Source organism: Toxoplasma gondii, chromosome IX (genome assembly GCF_000006565.2).
Source record: "Toxoplasma gondii ME49 chromosome IX, whole genome shotgun sequence".
NCBI lineage: Eukaryota > Apicomplexa > Conoidasida > Eucoccidiorida > Sarcocystidae > Toxoplasma > Toxoplasma gondii.
In genome coordinates this window covers 1,216,852-1,236,923 of record NC_031477.1, presented here as the reverse complement: position 1 = coordinate 1,236,923, position 20,072 = coordinate 1,216,852, and the positions used below count along the sequence as shown (strand labels likewise).

At 52.4% G+C, this 20,072-nt stretch overlaps 4 protein-coding genes across 4 annotated transcripts; 2 read left to right on the top strand and 2 right to left on the bottom strand.

Annotated features, from left to right (window-relative positions):
• Nucleotides 1–1,052: 1,052 nt before the first annotated feature.
• On the top strand, nt 1,053–2,789 carry TGME49_266300 (hypothetical protein). Its single transcript, XM_018781420.1, has 2 exons — nt 1,053–2,245; nt 2,435–2,789. The coding sequence occupies exons 1-2, from the start codon at nt 1,647–1,649 to the stop codon at nt 2,463–2,465; spliced, it is 630 nt and encodes a 209-aa protein (XP_018636281.1). The 5' UTR covers nt 1,053–1,646; the 3' UTR covers nt 2,466–2,789.
• Nucleotides 2,790–3,680: 891 nt separating this feature from the next.
• On the bottom strand, nt 3,681–11,585 carry TGME49_266310 (Alpha-1,3-mannosyl-glycoprotein 2-beta-N-acetylglucosaminyltransferase). The gene is made up of 11 exons (XM_018781421.1): nt 10,213–11,585; nt 9,278–9,459; nt 8,788–8,850; nt 8,268–8,428; nt 7,700–7,796; nt 7,262–7,356; nt 6,670–6,847; nt 5,812–5,888; nt 5,099–5,252; nt 4,634–4,842; nt 3,681–4,138 (listed from the first exon to the last, which is right to left on the bottom strand). The coding sequence occupies exons 1-11, from the start codon at nt 10,715–10,717 to the stop codon at nt 4,060–4,062; spliced, it is 1,800 nt and encodes a 599-aa protein (XP_018636280.1). The 5' UTR covers nt 10,718–11,585; the 3' UTR covers nt 3,681–4,059.
• A 131-nt stretch (nt 11,586–11,716) lies between these two features.
• On the top strand, nt 11,717–17,302 carry TGME49_266320 (hypothetical protein). The gene is made up of 3 exons (XM_018781422.1): nt 11,717–12,884; nt 13,169–15,211; nt 15,791–17,302. The coding sequence occupies exons 1-3, from the start codon at nt 12,827–12,829 to the stop codon at nt 16,960–16,962; spliced, it is 3,273 nt and encodes a 1,090-aa protein (XP_018636279.1). The 5' UTR covers nt 11,717–12,826; the 3' UTR covers nt 16,963–17,302.
• A 1,288-nt stretch (nt 17,303–18,590) lies between these two features.
• On the bottom strand, nt 18,591–20,041 carry TGME49_266330 (Toxoplasma gondii family A protein). The gene has a single exon (XM_002368681.2). It carries the CDS (start codon nt 19,932–19,934, stop codon nt 18,693–18,695), a length of 1,242 nt encoding a protein of 413 aa, XP_002368722.2. The 5' UTR covers nt 19,935–20,041; the 3' UTR covers nt 18,591–18,692.
• Nucleotides 20,042–20,072: the final 31 nt, after the last annotated feature.

The following is a 20,072-nucleotide window of genomic DNA, read 5'->3' as shown; positions in this document are numbered from 1 at the left end:
AGATGACGGCGTCGGCACGAGACTTCCGACAGCGAGATGGCTCGACAGTCTAGCTGACAGGAATGAAAACAAGAAAGGTCTGGCTTTCAGCCGTATCTGGAGTAGAGTTCATTACGCTTGAGCCAAAGAAAGTCCGCCACAAGCTCCAGCACGATCCGCGCTTTCTGACTGCTCTTCGTGGTCTGAGGCAAACCGTGGTTTTCTCGGCGAATCTTACCTCGCAATTTCAAAGTCAAATACTGACATGTTGAAGCAAATCAGGGGGTACAGGTCACGACTGAGTTGCTTCTGTTCTCTCCGTTGCAATCGGAGACTAGTTCACAAATCCCACGCAACACAAGAGGAATTCGGATCGTTTGCCGTAGCTGCTGCTAGTACGCCCTTGAAGTGGAAGCGCACACATCAGGAAGGCTCCTGCGTAGTGTTCCTTCCGACAGCGGCTGTCACGGAAATGAGAAAGTCTTCCTGTCACATGGAGAAGAACTTCTGAGCGGTTCTGTTCCTCCCCGGTTTACATGCGTCTGTACATGCATCACGTTGCCGGCGGAGTGAACGCAAAACTGCACTCTTCTGCTAATTTCTGCACGGTCGGGTTACGCCAGTTTGCCAATACACAGCTGCGACGAACTATCTCAGCTCGGTCTGCAAGCGATCTGCTCTACAGTGCGGTTTCGAAAGAATGGGAAGGTCGCAGACAACATGTGCGTCGACTGAGAAACATTACCGATTGTCGAACGGCTGAAAGAAGGCCGTTGTCTTGCACGACGCAAACGTCGTCGAGTCGAGCTGTCATTTTCACATTTAGCCAAAGCAAGCGTTTTCCTGAGTCGAATTACGGGTCGCCTGTCTTTTTCGCAAGAATTCCTTGTCAAACTTGGATGCTTGTTGTCCGTTTCTCCACAAGGGAAACGCTGCTTTCTGCGCTGAAGTTCTTCTGGGCCCCTTGCGTGAGCAGCGCGAAAACGGGTGTCCGAGTAACAAGCCGACCACCTTGGCGGTCTTGAGTCACGGGATGCTCCACGCGGCAAGACAAGACTCCGTTGTTTTGTCTCAGAACAAATCTTTTCCATTGGAGGGTGTCGCCGATTTGAAACCCTCTGTCTAGCGTTAATTTTGTGCGTTCGAAAGCACACACTTTTACGTGGAACAGCGGGTGAAGTCTCCCGGTCAGAAGCTTCCCGCGACTTTTTTTGAGAGAGTCTTCTGGCCGATCTGAGCACAGGTAGATGATTGTGCGGTAGATCTCACCTTGAAACTGTCTCGAACTTTCTTTTTTTCCGACGAAAAGAAGCGTTTCTCTTTGTTCTTTTACGCACCGAACACAGTTCCTCTCCACGTTGCTTCCCCATATCCACAAGACACGCCGTGGGTATTCCCGTGGCGCCACCAAGCCCCGCGCGTTTGTGTGAGAGAGTCGCTGCTGCGAAGAACTCCGTTCTCGCACCTGCCTTTTTGCAGTGTTCTGCGGGAAACTGAGAATTTTCCTGAAGCCACCAAGGGAACCCTTCCCTTGCTAGCGTCGTTTCTGCGCAGATATCTCGGCTACACGTCTACCACCCACCGGGCGTCTTGCAAGGTCAGGACCGTACACTGCCTGCAGTTCTCAGAGCCTCGCAGAACTAGCTGTTTCCAGAATCGTCCTCACCATGGCAATGCCTTCTTGTCCTCCACAGTCCGCGTACCCGCAAGCCGCGGACTCCACCGCGTGGAACTCTCAGCAAGGCTACTACAACCCGCAACAGTACGCTGACCAGGAGAGCTGTCAGGGAAGCTGGCATCCCCAAGATAGTCTCTCCGCGCAGCATGTTGCGCAGCCAACGCCGCAAGGACCGTCTCCGAACCAAGAGCAACTTCGTCAGCAGTACGAGCAGATGCAGCAAATGTACGAGCAACAGTGTGCTGAGCAAGGGTGGCGCGGGCAACAGGAGTCTTCCGCATCCCCAGAAATGTCTTCTCCGGCCAACAGCGTGTACCTGCCACAGCCTGCGATGTACGGGCACATGACAAAACCGATTCCTCAGGTACCCTTCCACCCGGGCTACCAGTATGCGCCAGGAATCAGTGTTCACTACAACTACTATGAAGCTGCTGAGTACACGGCTCGACTGGAGAAGGACCAGCAGAAACTCGCTGCGAAGCAGGGCGAGGGGGAAAAGGAGGAGCGAACAGAAAGTGGAGAGAGCCAGCAAGAGCAAGCCTTGAAGCCGCTCTTCACCTCCACGCAGAGACTCGCGTCCGGGCAAACGTATGTAAACTGAGGTGCCTCCTCAACCGTGGGAGGGAGGTGCCGGTTTTCTCGGCTTGTTGCCGGTGAAAATGGGGACGAACTGCGGGAGACTCAACCTGACACTGCGACTGCAACAAGAAACGAGTCAAACAGTCGAAATTGACAGGCATACACTTTTTTGCTTTGTCCGGTGTCATTCTTTCCCAGATCTTGCGGTTTACCTCCGAACTCGGTCTGAGATAGGAAGACCTTTCAACCCCACACCGTATCTCACTTTGAGATTCTTCTTTCCAAGAGAACTCCACGAAATTGTGCGAGTTCTTGCCAACCGAAATACCATGCAAACCTTCAATTCTCTTTCTTCAAAAGATGGTACATAAAACTACCGTTTTCTCAGTCGACTCTCTCAGTCGCACGGTGCTGGAACCTTTCGTTGTCGAATGTGTTTAGCCACGGGAGAGCGTTCTTCAGATTTCTACACTTTCCCCAGACGTTCTACCGACACAAGACTCTGAATGCTCGGTGGTGACATCCATCTAATTCGTTTTTTCGAGAACGCTACACCCAAAGAATTCAGAGTTGTCCCCGCACGCAGGCAACTCGCTCAGACAGCCTTCTCCGACACTTGGACGATGTAGTTCCTCTTCGTTTGCATAGATCAATTGACCGATAACCAGCATCTTGACGGAGTTCCCCTGCGCTACTCCGATCAAAAGAGTCTCTGTTTCTCTCGATCGTTCTTAGCAGCGTCAGAAGGCACTCTAGAACTCCCCTGTCGTGTTGGCAGGCAGACTTCCTTTTTTCTGTCAGGAGCGCTTTTATCTCCAAACGGAGAAGCGTTTTCCCCGAGGAACATGCCGGAAAAGCGAGCTATAACGTTGCGTTCATCCAGAAGGATGGGAGACGCAGGCGACCACGATGCGCGAAGTGACAGAACTCTAAGCACTCGTAGACTCCTGTGTCGACACCTAGGCTCTGAGACAGGACGATTTGTCAGCTTCTCTGGAAAGGATGTACTGCGAATTGGATTCCTGGACTGTGTGTTGGCAGTCTTTGTTTCCCCGTCTATCCAAGTTCTGACACTGTTTGCTCGGTTTCGACTCCTGCGATGCTTAACGATACCCCCGAACTGTGGTCTCGACGTAAGTACCGCCGCCGCGCTACGCAACTGCTTGGCGTCCCCAAACAGGGAACGCGTTACCCCAGGAGACAGCGGAGACGCAATCGAAGAGAAATCAACTCCTGTCAGCTCTTCCCTAACGGAGTTCCTGGGCTGCTCGCGCGAGGCCTTCTGAGTTTCCGCTGTCGGTGAGGTCTTTCTCCGCTACTCTGCGCTTGCCGGCAGATGCCGAAAGAACGCCCACAGCTCGAGCGTAGCTTCCGCTCTGCCAGCAGTCCTTTTGCATGTCTCTCCTTCTGAGCTCTTCGACCTTTCAGGCAAACACCGGCGTGTGCGCAAGCGAAATGATTCAAAGTGCGTGAGAAGACTGGGCGAGAAAGGAACGAAAAAACAACGAAATCGCGCGTGAGACCAAAAGTAACAGAGGCCGCAGAACAGGCGGACAAAGTGAAAGGACCTTTGCGGGGAGAGGCGAAAACAGAGCGAGACAGAAAAGACAAGGAACCGCGACCAAGAAAAGAAACGCATTCAAGTAAGAAACCAGAGAAAGAACTCGGATAAACAAATGAAATGACACATGTGACCACGGGGGGTCTCTTTAGCATGTAAACCTTTTCTGTCCTGCATGCAGGGTGCGTGCTCTCAGACAGGGGACTTGCTCGTCTCCGGTGAGACACAGCAACCGTTTCTTTCCTCGTGAAAGCAGCTTCTTCTACTTCCCCGCAAAACGCGCTGGCCATGCGCCATGGAGATACACCTGAACCCCAGGCAACTCAACGTACACTACTCCCCTGAAAAACAACAGAAAGAGAAACAACGCAAAACCGAAACAAGTTACACTTTGACCCCACAGAGACTGAAAACGTATATGCACACACACACGCGCGGAGACACGGAACCTTTTCTGCACACCCGAACTCCACAAAAACATATGCATCAAAATGCATCTGTGTCCATATATCTCTATACATGTATACAAATATATTCATACATACATATATATATATATATGGATGTTGGGGTATGTACGCTCGATTTGTCTGGGCAGGTGAACTCCTGAGCCTCTCGGTACAAACAGGTAGGCATGGACTGAGAGCGCGCGAGGAATTCTCTGGAGTCTCCACCGCTCTGTTGTGTGAAGCGGGACTCGTGAGCACAACGGCCTCGTCAAAAGCGGCTGCGCATGCGCAAAGAACACGATGAACTAGGAAGTTCTCAGAGCCTCAGAGAAGGGAAGCAGAAGGCATCGAGGAGCATGCCTCCGCTCTGTTTACGGGAAGACGCACTTGTACATCCCAGGAAGACCCTGGAAGTCGGAGGAGAGAAGGCTCCGGGGAAACGAGGAGAAGGAAGGAAGCGTTTCGCCGAGGAGAATGCCAAGCGCGTAACGCAGCTCAGACTCCGACGGGTAAAAGATCCGGAAAATGGAAGAGTTGCTGGGCTGCAAGGATGCGACTTCCGAAATCGCAATCGGAGTGGCGTTCTCCAAAGAAGTCTGAGAAGACATCGAAACGAGTAGCAAGGAGAATGTACGGACGGACAGCGACTCAGAGAATCATCTAGGACTTTCCTCCGGCAGCACTGTACCATCTAGAAGAGCAGCCAAGGACTGGAGGGAGAAATACCTGTCTCCAAATTGAGAGAGAGCTACTGTCGGTGAGAGGCGAGGCATGTGCATAAAATGAGAACGCACAAAATGGGAGAAGTCAAAGACTCTCTGACTGGCGAGAACGCCCTCGGAACGAACGCACCTCAAGTTCCTTCTCGAACGCCGCTTCCTGGAAAGCGGGAGACGCCCAAGAGGAATGGTCGCCGTGCTGCACTCCTCCCTGTTCTTCCTCCTTTGTTTCAGGTTTTTGCCATTCGAAAAACTCTTTGCTGAACCGATGCCGCGCCAAGAGAGGTCTGCATGGACGGCCCGACAAGAATGGCACAGCGGACAACTGGAAAACCTGTTCAAAAATTCAGCGCTCTTGTTCGAGAACGAAACCCACAGACGCCCTCAAGAAAACTCCTGCAAGACTTGAGAAACTTATGTCGCTTCCAAACTTGGAACGAGCTCTCGCAACGGCCAGGGACCTCTTCATCTCAAATCCCCAGAGGCAGACGAAAGCCGGGTGTTTCGTCTCTCTCGCGGGAGCTCTCACCTGCGACTCAGGCGCTTCTCATCACTGTTGCATGTGTATATCTGACTTCTAACGAAGAGCAGCTTCCGACATTCCAGAAAGGACTCTGCTGTTCCTTCTGGAACGACCCCCGTGACAGGCCGGTCGCTCGCCAACAAGAAATTTAACTCGCTTCTCCTGTGCTCGATTTCTCGTCTTTTTTCACACACGAAACGCATGTCTACGAAGATGGAAAAAGTTCTCTACACAAAAATATGCATGCAGTTGAGGAGCGAGGAAGCACCAGCAACGCGTCTGGAGAGAAAAGACAAAGCGTTTCGAAATCTTTTGCGTCTCACCTCCATTCGCTCGAAACGCCCAGGGAACTGGAGCTTTTCCGGCATCGGGGCAACACCGGAACCAGGCATGAAAAGGACTGCAATGCAGAAAGCAAGAGTGAAAAAAGGACAGACGCGTGCATCCTACTCTCCCCCCAACTCGAAACAGACGCGTGCATCCTACTCTCCCCCCAACTCGAAACAGACGCGTGCATCTATCCATCTGCATCTCTCTGCGCCAATCCTTCTCGATCTACTTTTCTGCATCCAGGTAGTTACTCCTCCCTGCTACTGAGCTGTGCGCTTCTTCTCTATCTTCTGTAGACCGAACCAACGCTGCGAATGCGTTTTGACAACTACGCCTCTCGACCTTTGCTCCAGGCAGATTGGGATGTCGACACAGCGTACGCAACATCAGGAAATCTCAGACATGGAGACGATGCCAGTCTCACGATACAAACGTTTGCCTCCATAGACACACACGGACATAAATATATATATATATATATATACGTATATATACATATAAATATGCATGTATGCATGTGTATACTTATATATACAGATATGCAGACATGTATATATATATATATATGTATACAAAAAAGTACTAAACTATGTATATATATATATATATATATATGAATACATATATCTGTATATGTATATATTTATAGATGAATGAAGAGGTAAGGCTGGATGAATATCTCTTGGTCTCTGGAGGGGGCGTGATGTCACACTGTTTTCTGCCTTTGGAGGAAAGCAACAGGGTGATTCTGTCTGTCGAGGAGTGTGTAGAACACAAGGAGACAGTGCCTATGCAGAGTGGATCTCTAGGCCTGCAGGCAGAAGGGGACGGAGACGGACCTGGAAACTCACTTCCGGCTTCTTCTCTCCCTCTCCCCTGGCTGGTTGATCTTCTTCCTTCTTCGATTGCTCAAACCAGGAGAATGCAGAACGCGAGAGAAGGAGAGCGAACGGGGGCAAAGAGGACGAACGCCACAGGCGCGCCTGCAGCGCTGCCAGTTGGGCTCCAGTGCCGGGAGAAGCAGAAACACTAGCAAGGAGACAGCGCAGACACAAAGCCCATATAAACGAGCGTATAAACAGACAAAGGCTCAGATGGGAGTCGGAAGCGGAGATCAGACAGAGAGAGAGAGAACAAGAGAGAAAGAACAACAGGAGATGAGGTAAAGTGTGTGAAAGAGAGAGACTTAGAGAGAACGCGAGGGGCGAGAGAAGAGTATCGCGCAAAGAGGAGACACAAAAACCAAGAAAAACACAACGTCGCATTTCCTTTTTGCGTTTACAGGACTCGTGACTGCTTCAGGCGGCGCAGATTCTTGGCGACCTCTTGTATGGCGGCAGAGCAGAATAGAGATTTGGAATTTTTGAAGATGCTAAAGAAGTTTTAGTACATTCTTGGAAAGATGTCGAGACGTTTCGAGAACTATTATTCCGTCTAACTCACCTGAGGGCGGAGAACGGAGACGCACAGCCGGGACCTTCTTCGGCCGCGAGGACGTCGACTGCCTTTTCGAGGAAGCTGAAGAAATCCGGGGAGACCTGAAAAAAACGGAGAAAAATCGACACAGACCGCTGGACTGGGGTGTGGGCGAGACGAGCAGAAAAATGGAAAAGAATGTCGATACGAATTTGGTCCAAAACGACTTGCTCAATTCTCGAACCGGCTTTTCTCCTTGCTCGCTCTCGGGCAGGGCGTCGAGGCGCTTTTCGCTTGTGTGCCCCATGAGACGAAGAAGCGAAGAGAGAAAGGCCTTTCTCTCGAAACTCCTCCCTGTTCCGCAGCTTTCCTCGGAGACCTCTTCTGCCGTTTACCCTTCACACTCGTCTTCTCTGTCCTGCCTGTGGTTTCCGGAAACTTTTCTTGAGTTCCACGCAAACGCACCTCGAGATCTGCGTCGAGGAAAATGGCGAAGGGGAGGCCCAGTTCGTCGAACACCTGCCTCCCCGCCCAGAGCAGATGACTCCTGTCCGTCTCTCTCCTGAGAAGAAGAGAAAGCGAAGCAAGCGGAGAGAGGCGAGGCGCGTGAGGAGGACAGGAGGAGGAAAAGACGAGCGCTCGACAGAGAAGAAGAGAGGGAACAAAGGACGCGCGGGGGGGGGGGGCAGGACGAGGAAAACGAGGAAAGGGAAAGGAGACAGAGAAAAAAGGAGAGACAAAACGGTGAGAAGCAAGGAAAAAGGAAAGAAGCCACACAGTCTGCCTCGTGTGTATCGGCGACGGCGATAAAAGAAACATTCACATGGAAAAAGACACAAGAAGAAAAACAGTGCACCAATGTTTCTGCCGTCGCTAGCCTCGTTCTCCAGCTTCAGTCTGTCCTTCGTCTCCTCTCTGAGCAGCGCTGCGTCGGGAAATAGCGCGAATGGAAGGCCTTTGCCCGCGGTCGAAACGTCATGAAAAAAAGGAGAAAAGAGGAAAAAAGATCTGCAGACTGGAGAACCGGACGTACTGCGAGGAGGCCGAGTCACGCTCTGGGTCCGCCTGACTTTTCTCAAAAGAAGGCGAACGAGAAAGAGGACGTTTCTTCGAATCGAATTGCATGTGATACGCCGCGCTGGACCCTACGCGGAACGGCGCCACGGCGCTTGCTTGCCAGACGCTGCTGCCAGGCTGGAAAACCAAGAAAAAAGGAAAGCTGAAAAAAATCGGGATGGAGAACAGACGGGAGAGTGTCACACAAGGACGGCACTGAGGAACGCGCATGCAAAGAGTTTCTTTTTGAGGAAAGGGGAAACAAAGACTGCGGCAAGAGAGAAGACCCAGAGATACGCCTGGAGGGACAAAGAGGGGCGACCGAGAAAAACACCGTCCCCGCAAGAGACGCTGAGCCTCGCGAAGAGACAAAAGGCAAAGGCAGCGAGAAGAACACAAGGCAAAAAAGGACGCCACAAGAGCAGCAAGCACACCGCAGAAAGATGGGGACAGAGTAGGGGATACACCGCGCAGGAAAAGAAAGTAGCAAACAGTACCTGAGAAATGATGACCGGAAATAGTTTCTTCCCAGGAAAGGCGTTGCGCAGCGAAAGGAGATCCTGCGAGGAAAAAAGAGAGACAGTCCTTTTTCCTACGATTCAAACAGTGAGCGAATCTTCAAGAGACCCGCTACACATACACATATCGAGAGACAGCGAAACAATCATGTCTGTTCATGTGCACATATTCGTATTCATATGAAAATATATTTGTATACAAATCTATCTATATGTATATATAAATATAAATATATATATATATATATATATATGTATGTCTATGCATATATGCATGTGTATTTGTGCATCTGCATAGGAATGCACACAAGGGTGTGCGCCCATCGATGGCTCTGGAGACGGAAAGAGAAACTGAGGAAGAGAAGAGATGAAAGAGTCGGCACACCGAAGAGCCACCGCGACGTATGACGGAGGTAGAAAGCCTTGTGAGAGTTAAACGTTTTTGGATTGAGACTCCCAGACGTCTTACTTGCAGGGTCCGGCCCGCAGAGGAGGAGAGCGCCGGAGAGCTGGGGAGAAGAAGAACGATGCCGAGGCCGTGGGTTACCAGCGTCTTCTCTCCAGGATTTCCAGCAGCTGAGCTCGCGCGGATTTGTTCTTTCAGGTCGAACAAAGACAGAGAGACGCTCGCATCCCAGACGCCTCCTGAGACTGCAGGAAGAGGAAACTCGACGACCAGACAGACCCAAGAATGTGTGGAGGTTTTTCACCTAACTTCGACTCTCCGACTGACGGAGAGGAAAACTGTGTGTCTCCCATCTCTCGACTGTTCCCGGAAGCTTCAAGGCAGGGAAAAACGCGTCGTCTCTCCACTCCGACTTCACGGTCGGCCTCTCACACTTGCTGTCTCGTTCCGTACTGCACAGACCCAGAAACACAGCTGTCCACGAGACAAAGAACTTCACACCCACCACCCGGAGAACTCAAAAAAAAATAGATCTATCTATCCACATATATATATATATATATATATATATGTATATATATATATGTATATATATATATATATGTATATATATGTATGTATATGTATGTATGTATATGTATGTATATATGTATGTATGTATATGTATATATATATATATATGTATATATATATATATGTATATATATATGTATATATATGTATGTATATGTATGTATGTATGTATATGTATGTATATATGTATGTATGTATATGTATATATATATATATGTATGATTGAGAAGTGTGTGAGCGTGAACGGGCTTGACTAGACATCCACATGTTCAGATATATTGAAGGCGTCGTGCAGACTGGGTGTTTGGAGACAAGTGAATCCCAAGCATCCCCTCTGCAGTACCACAGGGAGAAACGCGTCTGGGGGATCCAAAGAAGAATCCTCTAAAGAGACATTTGGTTTCGTCAAAACGTCGCCTCTGTACCTGAGTGACCTGTCGCCGGTCTTCGCTTCCACCAGGACGGCAGCGGAGAGCCGACTTTCTGTGTCTCCTTCGTCTCCGCTTGTCGCTCCGTCTCCTCAGAGCTGTGGGTTGCATTGCGGAGCGTCTCCTCGCCCTGCCCAGGCGTCTGTTCGCCTCTCGACACCCCCCTCTCGCTCTGCAGGGAGGCGCCGAGGCCGGCGAGAGAAGCAGATTCGCTGTCTTGTCCTGCGGCGGCTTGCGTTTTCGCTCGAGCCAGCGCTTGCTCAAGCTCGTGGACGCGCGCGAGGTAGTACGAGTGGAAGAAGAAGGTGATCGAAGCAGTCCCCAGCGCAACGAGGAGAAGCAGCAACAAGGCGCACTGTCTCCCGCGGCCATGCGGTCCGCCGAGAAGCCACTTGGAGACGCTGGCGAAGAGCGAAGAACAGATGCTCTTCTTGCTCGATTGCGTATGCAGACGGTGCCGCAGGGTCGAGAACCCCCGGAAGACTCGGGGATTCACATGCATTTTCGAAACAAAAAAAAAGGAAAAAGGAGAGGGGAAGAAAGAAATGGACAGAAGGAAGAAAAAGCAGTCAGGCAGGAAGACAGCGTTCTTCCGGAAAGACGTTTAGCGTTCAAGGCCAGCAACCGACAACAGGGGAGAGGAGCGGAGAAAAGCAGAGAGAGCGAGAACGTCGAAAACGAGGAAAGGAGAAAAGCAAAAGACAAGGAAACGAGGAAGTGAAGGAGAGATTCGCGACAGCGATGTCGGATGCTCTCCTGCTGTCTTCTGCCCTTTGTCGCTCTCTTTCAAATCAAAATCACTTGTCACTGGCTCTCCTCTGTTTCTCTCGAAGGAGAGACGAACCTTGATCTCTCCGCCTCTGTCGCATCTCTCTTTCCACGCCGCTCCTCAGAGATGAGACTGGCGAGATCATCTCCCCGGTCTGGACGTCGCTGAAAAAAAAACTGCTCTCCTCCAGCTCTCGCTAGACGCGTTTTAGGCTGCAGGCGCCGCCTCTCCCTCGAACTCACGCGCTTCGGAGGAAGCAGGGACCTACGCGGGTACGACGCGAGGCGCGGAAAAAAAGAGCGAAGCGAAGAAGGACGAAGACAAGACGGGAGACGAACAAAGGGAGTGTGTGAGGAACAAGACAAATGCGGCAGGAGGGGAGGAAACGAACGGAGAAGAGAGAGAGAGCGGAAGAAAAAGGACAGCCAGACACTTGGATGAAGAGAAAGTACGAGAAGAGCGAGAGAAGAGGAAAGCGACAGTGTTCTACGCGTCAGACGGCGGCTTTAAGAAGAAAGAAAGAACAGCAGATGCCAAGTCAAAGGCTTGGAAGAAGAACGAGGCTGTGACAAAAACCAACGCAAACAACAGGTGCTACGCCTTCACAGACACCTATATACATCTCTAATATGTACACACATGCATATATATATATATATTTATGTATGTATACATGTAAATATATGTATATATAGGCATATATATATATATATATGTATATGCAGATACATGTGCGGGTACTGAAATCCAGAGAGGACGATGGACGGAGGACAAAGGGAGGACTGGTATTTTTCGTCGAGACTGCTGGGGAACGAAGAGAGGAAGAATGAAGAAGTCGTTTTTTAACAAAAGGCAAGGAGAGACGCTCCGCTCGCTGTTCAAGACATGGAAAGCGGCAAAGGTCTCTCCTTGAGAGAAGAGTTCAAGAGAGAGAGACGGGAGTTACACGAGGAGAAGAAAGGATCTTTTGCGTCCTGCTCGTTCCATCTTTCCTTGGCTGCCTTCAGGATGCCGGAAAGTCGTCTCCCCGAGAGGGAAGACAAGTGGAAGAGAGAGGGAGAAACAGAGAAAAACCGGAATAGACACACTTCTCGCTCTTTCCTCCTCTTTCACAGTTTTTCGCTCTGTTTCCATCGATTTCAGTCACCTAATTCCTCCGAACTCCCAAGTCTTCTTTCTCTTTCCCTCCGCCGCCTCCCCTTCAGCCCCGCGGTTTTTCCTCTCGGTGAAGGTCTCTCTGCGACCTTTAACAGCAGAAGGGAGCGCCGCTTTTCTCGCTTCTCTCGCTTGTCCGTGGTGCAGAAGCTGCTCTTGGTCTTGTTTGCGTAAGAGAGAGTGAGCAGAGAGGCGAAGCAGAAAGTTCAAAACGGGAAGCAAGAAAACGTCTGCGAAGATCGCTGGACAGCGCAAGCGTAGCTTACGGAGCACCAGAAGAAGCCTTCAGCAACGACACAGAGACGAATTCGTAAAAACTTCACATGTGCATGCGTCATGAGAAGTGAGAAGGAAGACACACGCCTTCGATTCGAAAGAAAAAAAGAGAAGACAATGTTAAAAAGGAGAAAGAGACAGTTTCAGGGAGGCGTCCTCTCGCCGCGAGAAAAGGCGAGCTCGCAGTTGCGTTCCACCATCACGCACCCCCTTCTCGACCTTGTCTCGACCTTGTCTTGTCTTTTTGAGGTTTCGGAGGGCAGCGAAAATCCTGATTTCAAGGGAGCGTGACCGGGACGAAGTTGGCGTTTAAGGAAAGTCTTTCTTTCCTCCATCTCGCAGAAAGTCTGTCTCTTTCGGCGACGAGAGCCGTCGTCTCGCGTCCAAAAGCGCGTTTTTCACACACGCTGGATGGCGCACAGCTGGATGCCAGGCTTTTTCTGCCTTGCCAGTGGAGTCTCCATCACAGGTAAATCTCCATGAAACGGTTCCTTCAGAAAATCCTTCAAAACTACACAAAATATCATGGGGTTTGTTCTCTCTCACGTGACTTCTTCCCTTGCTCGGCCCCCTCCATGCTCACACTACCTCTTTTTGTCTCGACTCTCTTCCTCTCTCCGCTCCCATTGTGTCTCTCTTTTTCTCGCCGGCTTGTGTTCCCCCGTCTTCCCTTGTGTCTCGTTTTCTCTTCTCCATCTTGCTCTCTTTGCCTCTTCTGTCTCTCTTCCTCCGATCTTTATGTCGTGCTCTCAGGCGTTGTTCCATCTGTCTGCAGCGTCGGCGGGGCGTCGGAGATGATGGCGGACGCTCGGCGAGGTCCGCCGGGGACCACCAGGAAGACGTCTACTTCTTCGGTTGGCTCTCAAAATCGTATTTCCCTCGACTTGCAGGCGTCTCCCTCAGCTTCTCGTTCGTCTCCTGTGTCTTCTCCCTCTCTGTGTGCCTTGGAGCGCTCCTCCGATCCAGAACCGGACGACGGAGAAGACGGAGCTCTCCTGAACGTCGCATGCTCGCGTTTCTCGTCTGAAGGCGACGCGATTCGCCTGCGACAGCGGGACTCCTCGCTCAAGCCTGAGCATGCGCACCGCTCCTTTCTCTCCCAGTTTACGAATGTTGTCTCTGCAGAGACTGGCGGACATGATTGCCAGCGTTTCGAGGAGCGTTCAGCGATGCGGGGCAGGCGCGTCTTCTCTCAGGTCGTCTTGTCTCTGTTCGTCTTGGTGATCGTCTACACCATCGTCTCTTCCTTCTTCTGCCTCGTCCGGCTGAGAGCCGACGTCCCCGACGGCGCCTCTGCCCGCTCCTCGCTCTTCTCTTCCTTTTCGTTCTTCAGTGAGGAAGAGGAGGAAGAAGACGCGGGTGTTCAGTCACTGAGACGCCTTGCAACTCTCTCTTCTATCCCGGTCTCGGTTGAGAACTTTGCCAGGATCGCCGCGCCGTCCTTGCTTCTCCTCGCCTCCGACGACGCCGCCTTCCACCCTGCCTTCTTCTCCAGTCCCTCTCGCGCCGCGCCTTCCGCCGCGCCTCGCTCCGACGGCCTGTCTTCTCTCTCCAGTCCTTTGCCCTCCACTTCTTCTGCTGCTCGTCCCTCAGCCGCGAGTCCTTCCTTTGTGGAATCAGAAGAGAGCGAAGAGGCTCAGGCGCTTGCGAGGGAGAGGGCTGCCGCGTCGCCTCTGACTTGCGTTGAACTGATCGCTGTTCCGTCAGACGACTCTCAGGTCGGTGGAGACGCGTCTCTCGCTGCGTCGCTGCTGTCAATCCTGGAAGGCAGCTCTTCTGCAGGCGTGGACGCCCTCGAAAGCAACGAGATGTTCCGCTCACTCCTCGAGAGAGTAAAGAAGCGCGCGTCTTCTCAGCTCGACGCCAAGGCGCCCTGGACTCTGGAGCGGGCAGCGCTGCACGCTGGAGCCGCAGACAAGCGCGGCGAGCCGGAAGGGAGCGGAGACACTTCGGCGGGAGGGGCGAGGAGGCGCCCGAGCGCGTCGTTGTTCCTGCCGAACTGGCGAGTCGTCGCCTCGGGGAAAACTCCGATCTCCGCGTCTCGTTTCGGAGCCTACACAGAGGCGGATCTGCGCCGACATGTCTGTGTGAGTGTGGACCGCGAGTACGGCGTCCGCTTCGTTTCGCTGTTGAGCGCTCTCGCGTCTCCGGTATCCGAGGAAAGAGAAGACGCTGAGAGAGAAGGAAGTCTAGCCGGTCAACGCGAAAGCCGCACGGCAAGCCAACAACGTCCTTCACCTCCCTCGCCTGAAGACGCATGCAGCGGCCGCGTCTCTCTCTACGACGGCTGCTCTTCTCTGCCCATCCGCCTACGTACGCCGTCTTCTTCTCCCTCTTCTTCTTCTTCCTCTCCCTCTCCTTCTTCCTTTCGTAGCCATTTAGGGGAAGAGAGATTCGTTGCGCACATGTACTGGGGAGGAACAGAGCCGCTGACAGCGAAAGAGTTATGGTCGATCGACAGTTTCTTCGCCTCTGCCCCCCGCAGCACACTGAGACTCCATGTGGTTTTCCCTACACCAGACGAAGACGATTTCCTCTGGGACAGCGGAGAGGCCGCCGGCTCCGTCTCGCCTCGGAACCAGGACGCGGGCGCGAGCTCGGAGACAGGGTCGAAGGGCAAGGAAAACATGGGGGGTGGGACCTTCTTTGCGTCGTGGAGGAGGCGCAAGAGCGACGCCATGCGGCGACGAATCGAGAGTGTGCGGGGGCTTCACCTCTCTCAGCTTCAACTTTTTTGGCGGAAAGGCTACGACCTGCAGTACGTCCAGCATGTCACCTTGAAGCCGTACCTCGTCGGTGAGTCTTCTGGGTTTCAGGAATCTCTCGTCGCCGTCTTGCGTGGACGGACTGCGAAAAAAACAGCTGTTTCTCTGGGTGAGGGGGGGTCCTCTTCCAAGAACGGAGTGGAAGAGTTTTTCTTGAGAGAACGTCCTCACGCGACGTTTCAGCCGCCCTCCCATGGAGCAGTTGCGGCCTTGGATGCGGGGCCAGAGAAGACTTTGCTTCCAGATCTTCTTCCAAGCAGTCAATATGTACCGTTTTCTAAACATCTGTGTGTAAAGAGGAGGTGTGACATCTCCTCTCTCGCATGCCTATCGCCCTATCTAGAGTAAAGACATCAAATGTGTAGATCTACGCATGTACATCGGCTCTTCATGGAATCACTTGCTTGCTCCAGTTACCGAAGCATGCTTTCTCTAACTGGCGGTGTGTCCACTTCACATAGCATGTTCTTTAGTACGAGTTTTTTTGTTCTTGAGATGGACATCTCGCCCTCCGTCTCGTCTCGTTTTCTTCTCTTCGTAGAGTTCATTTCACTTGTTTTTCTGCGTCTCCCTGTCCGCTGCCCCACTTTTTCTTCTTGGTGTTCCCCAGATACGCCCCTGGCTGCGCGTGCGTCGTCGCTTCGGGTGTCTTCGTTGGCGGACAACAGCGCGTTGTTTGGGCTCCTTCGGCGTGCCCGGCAGGCGACGGTGTCGGACATTTTGCGGGTGCTTTTTCTCTACAAGGAAGGCGGTTTGTACCTTGACGTCGACGTCCTGACCCTGCGGTCCTTTGCCTCTCTGCCGTCCTTTCTGGTCTGCGAAAACCCAAATTTCGAGCGCGACGAAGCAGGCCTTCGCCCACCGCGGGACGATACGCAGGCCGCGGCCAAGGCGGCGCAGAAAGCGTGGGCGAGGCAGCGCAGCCGAGACCGGACGGCGTTTCGGCCGTGCGAGTTGACGAACTCCGTCTTCAAATTCAAGAAGAAGAGTCACCTGTTCCTCCGAGACCTCCTGCACTACATCGACCGACATCTCGCCGCCGCCTCTGTCGGCCGCCTCGCCGTCGGCAAGTGGGGGCTCCTGGGGCCTCTCGCCTTCCGCGCCGTCTTCTACCGCCGGTGGGTCACGGCGGGAGTCGCAGGCGTCTGGCAGGAGCGCGAGCGCGAGGAGGCCGAAGCTCAAGAGCGTACGGAGGGCGCAAAGGCTCAGAGAAGGCGGAAACCTCTGCACCAAAGCGAAGAGACTTGGTACGTCTTGCGCTTCGCGAATTCGCCGCCGAAACCTCGGCGCCTCCCCGGCGCTGCGTCTCCGACGTCCTTGGAGGTCGGAGAGAGTCGCGAAGGAGACGCGGGCGATGGAAAAGAACAACAAGAAGAAGCGGCTGTAGGGCCATTTGTGCGGCCGCTGTGGCTGTTTGGGAGTCTCTCATTCGAGCCGCTTCAGCCTGGGCCACAGCGAGGCCGCTTTCCAGTTCTGGAGAGCGACATTTTCTGGACAGAGGAGCGAAGTGCCGAGGGCTTTCTCGAGCTGCAGATTCTCGGAAAATCAGGACCTTTCCATGGCCTGCACTTGTTCTCCAAAGCGCTGTTTTCGAAACGAAACGAGGGATTCCTCTCCGCGCTGAGGGCGGAGCCTCTCTCGGTCGTTGGCATCCTGCAGAAAACGTTCTGCACAGCGTACTGCGGCAACGACATGCTGCGCATCTTCTCAGGAGAAGAAATCAGACAGAGGGTCCCAGACGCGGTCCTCGACAAAATCAAGGCCGTTCTCTCCTGGCTGTGAACTCGCGACGCAGGGCAGACCGCGCAACATACGTCGAGTGCACTCGGGGCCAGTCCGGAGGTCAAAACAAATGAAGAGTAGAGAGAGAAAACGCAGAGGCGGTGAGAGGAAGAGGAAGGGAGAACGATAGAACAAGACAGAAGGTATTTCGTTTCCCTGCGACCGGAGCGTATTTCTGTTCTGGACGCATGTTCATAGACAGGCTGGCATGCACATGTCTGTATTTTGCATGCTTCACCTGGTCAGGTGTATGCAAAGAATGACTTGTGTTATTTACGTAGATGTGAATAAATGCACCAGGATGATGCACCGCACAACCTTGTGTTCGAATGGATTCGACGACATTTTGACAGACGTCGAACAAAAAGGCCTAGGGTTACCGCACACAGGGGCTGTTCTTGCAGCAGCTACGCAGAGGAGTCGGAACTGGAAATCTGAATGCGCGAATCGAGAACCGTAGCTAACGCGACAAATATTCGGAGTAGTGCCGATCATCGCGGGCGTACAGGAGTTGGCGCATGCAATGGCAGTCGATGTAATCTGTCTCAGAAATTGCCATCGTCAGTGCAGCGGTGCTGACCACAATGGAAGCACGGACAGATTGCTCTGTTAAGTCGCCCAGGCAAGTTGTTTCTTGTGTTGTAAACAAAAGTCGCCTGGCGAACACAGACGGCATCTCGATGATGGCCTTGCTCAGTGTAGCGGGAGATCACATACATCTGATATAGGTACATGTTAAATGCGTCTGCGAAGCAAAGGGCACACTGGTGTACATGAGACGACAGGGTTATGCCGACACAACCAAGTCTGAGGAGCGACTCAGGAAAGCTTTTCGATCACTGCGGTGACGCCAATCTGTTTGCCGCAAAATCGCTTCACACTGGAGAGAATGACGGAAGGCTCAGCTGCTCAACTGGTCGCGTGTGTGACGGAAGTGTTCTGTAGGGAAGTCGCTGAGAAGAAAATGGGGGCGAGAGACTGAGGAGGAAGTGGACAAACGATGCGAAAAAGTCTGTGGGTATTTGCAAAGAGACGAAGTAGGTTTGGTGGAGAGGATGACTGAAAAAGCGCAGCTTTTAAACAGAGATGTACCGTCGTCCCTGTTTCACTGAAGCAGCGGAAGCCGAAGTGTCGAGGGAAATACAAAAGATGTGACGGTAGGAATTACTAGAGAAAATTTATTCAAAGCAACTTTAAATGCTTTCAAGTACTTTATGGTTTCGTAATCAGGTTAACAACAAGATAGTCCCTTTCGCAGTCTTGTATTCTTCTCGACGGCGAATAGTGAAGATCGGTTCCCTCAGAGTAGCTGTCGAGGTGGCTTGTTTTTCCTCGGGGGTGCTCGCCGAAGTAGGAATTGGTGTTTGGAAGCTCTGACACAACCTCACGCTGGGATATTTCAATCTCGTCACTCGAGCCATCCACAGCAATGAATTACACAAATTCTCAATGCTTTCTGAATTGCTAGGAGTCCTCCATTCCTTCGATACAAAGAGATAAACACGAGGGTCGTTTCGAGACCGTATCTCTGAACAAAATCCTACTCCGATCTCTAAATTCGCTGAAGAGAGGGTTTCTTGTAAGTTGTAACAAAGGGTAGTCGAAGGCTCCACGAAGGAATTGCCAGTCCATTCCCTTCGTCCGTTTCGAAACCTGTCTCCGTTGTTTCACGTGTGTTTTCTGTCCGTCAGGAGCCGCGCACACCGACCCGACACTGCAGATCCCCCCACCTAAAAGGCATCCAGCAGGGCAGTTGCCATGACAGACAAAGCAGCCAAGAGTAAAGCCGTGACAGTGGTGAAGGACCGAGCAGCAGAGTGCAGTACAACCGTTAAATAGACGGTGTCTTCTGTCTCGTCTTGTTCTGCCAGCCTTCGCGAGTGTACGTTATCACCATGATGAACATCAGCCTCAGTGGGAACTGGTGACACAGCTGCGGAAGGTTCCTCGGCCTCGAGCGATCCCTTGTCGTTTCCCAGAGTCTCTTTGTCTGTTTGCAATCTGGAATCTCCATGATCGTGTTGCTCTGAAGCTTCTCCTCTCACGACTCCGGATCCAGGTGTGCCTGGAATCTCGACATTGCCGTGTGGATTACCTGAACTGCTACCGCCAGAGGGCGACGTTTGGGAGCTGTTGTCCGCATTCTGCAGGTCTTCGACAACATCATTCTGCTGTTTGTGTTGTGATTCAACTTCAGGTTGGGGTTTGCCGGCGGCAGGGTTCTCATGATCTTCGCCGTCTGGAGACTCTTGGCCGGTCCCGCCGTTTCCTGGGCGGTGGGTGTCGGCGCCTCCATCCGCTTGGTTCCCCTCTTGCTCGGGCTCGGCAGAGGGTGGTGTAGGTGTGCTACCAGGCGTCACCGGGTCTGTGCTCTCGCCCTCCGCCTCATGTTGTTCCGCCGGCTCTTCAGTTTCCAGTTGAGGCGCTACAGTGGTCGGCTTCGTGGTTGACGTCGAACTTCCCTCCGAGCCTGTAGGCGGTCTAACTGTTTTGAAGCGAACACAAAAACTAACCCTTCCATACAACTTCTCTTCTGGAGGATTCGTAAACATGTACGTCGTCACCTGTGTCGAATCGACCCCGTCCGAGTTCGCTGAAGAGGAAGCACGAACCCGCAGGGGTGTCTCGTATCCGGGGAAGAGTTGGTTGTACCCGATGACTCTGTCGAAGTTGCACTTACCGTTCTCAAACGCAAAAGCACTGCTGCCGACCTGATCCGACGACCTTTTTCCGGTCTCGGTGGCGGGGCTTGCCGGCAAGTAACTCGCACTGTTGGAGAAGTCGAACACACCTAGAGTCTGAGATGGCCCGAGGTGAAAGATTTTCTCAACGTTCGCCTGAAGTCCCTCTTTGGGGATTGTGATCGAGAAATCCGTCTTTATCAAAGTGTCACTTATCTCAGAGGTGGCGCAGTGTCGGATAGAGGCCATGAGAACAGCCAGGCAAACAACGCGGAACGGCGCCGACGCCATCTTGACTAGAAAACAGTCAACGCAAGATTGAAATACACCCGAAACACAATAACCTTGTTATTTGCGCCTAGTGTGTGTGGAGGGCGGAAATAGTGCTGAGTCCCTATATAAGTTAGCACATTCAAGGGGAAGAAAACA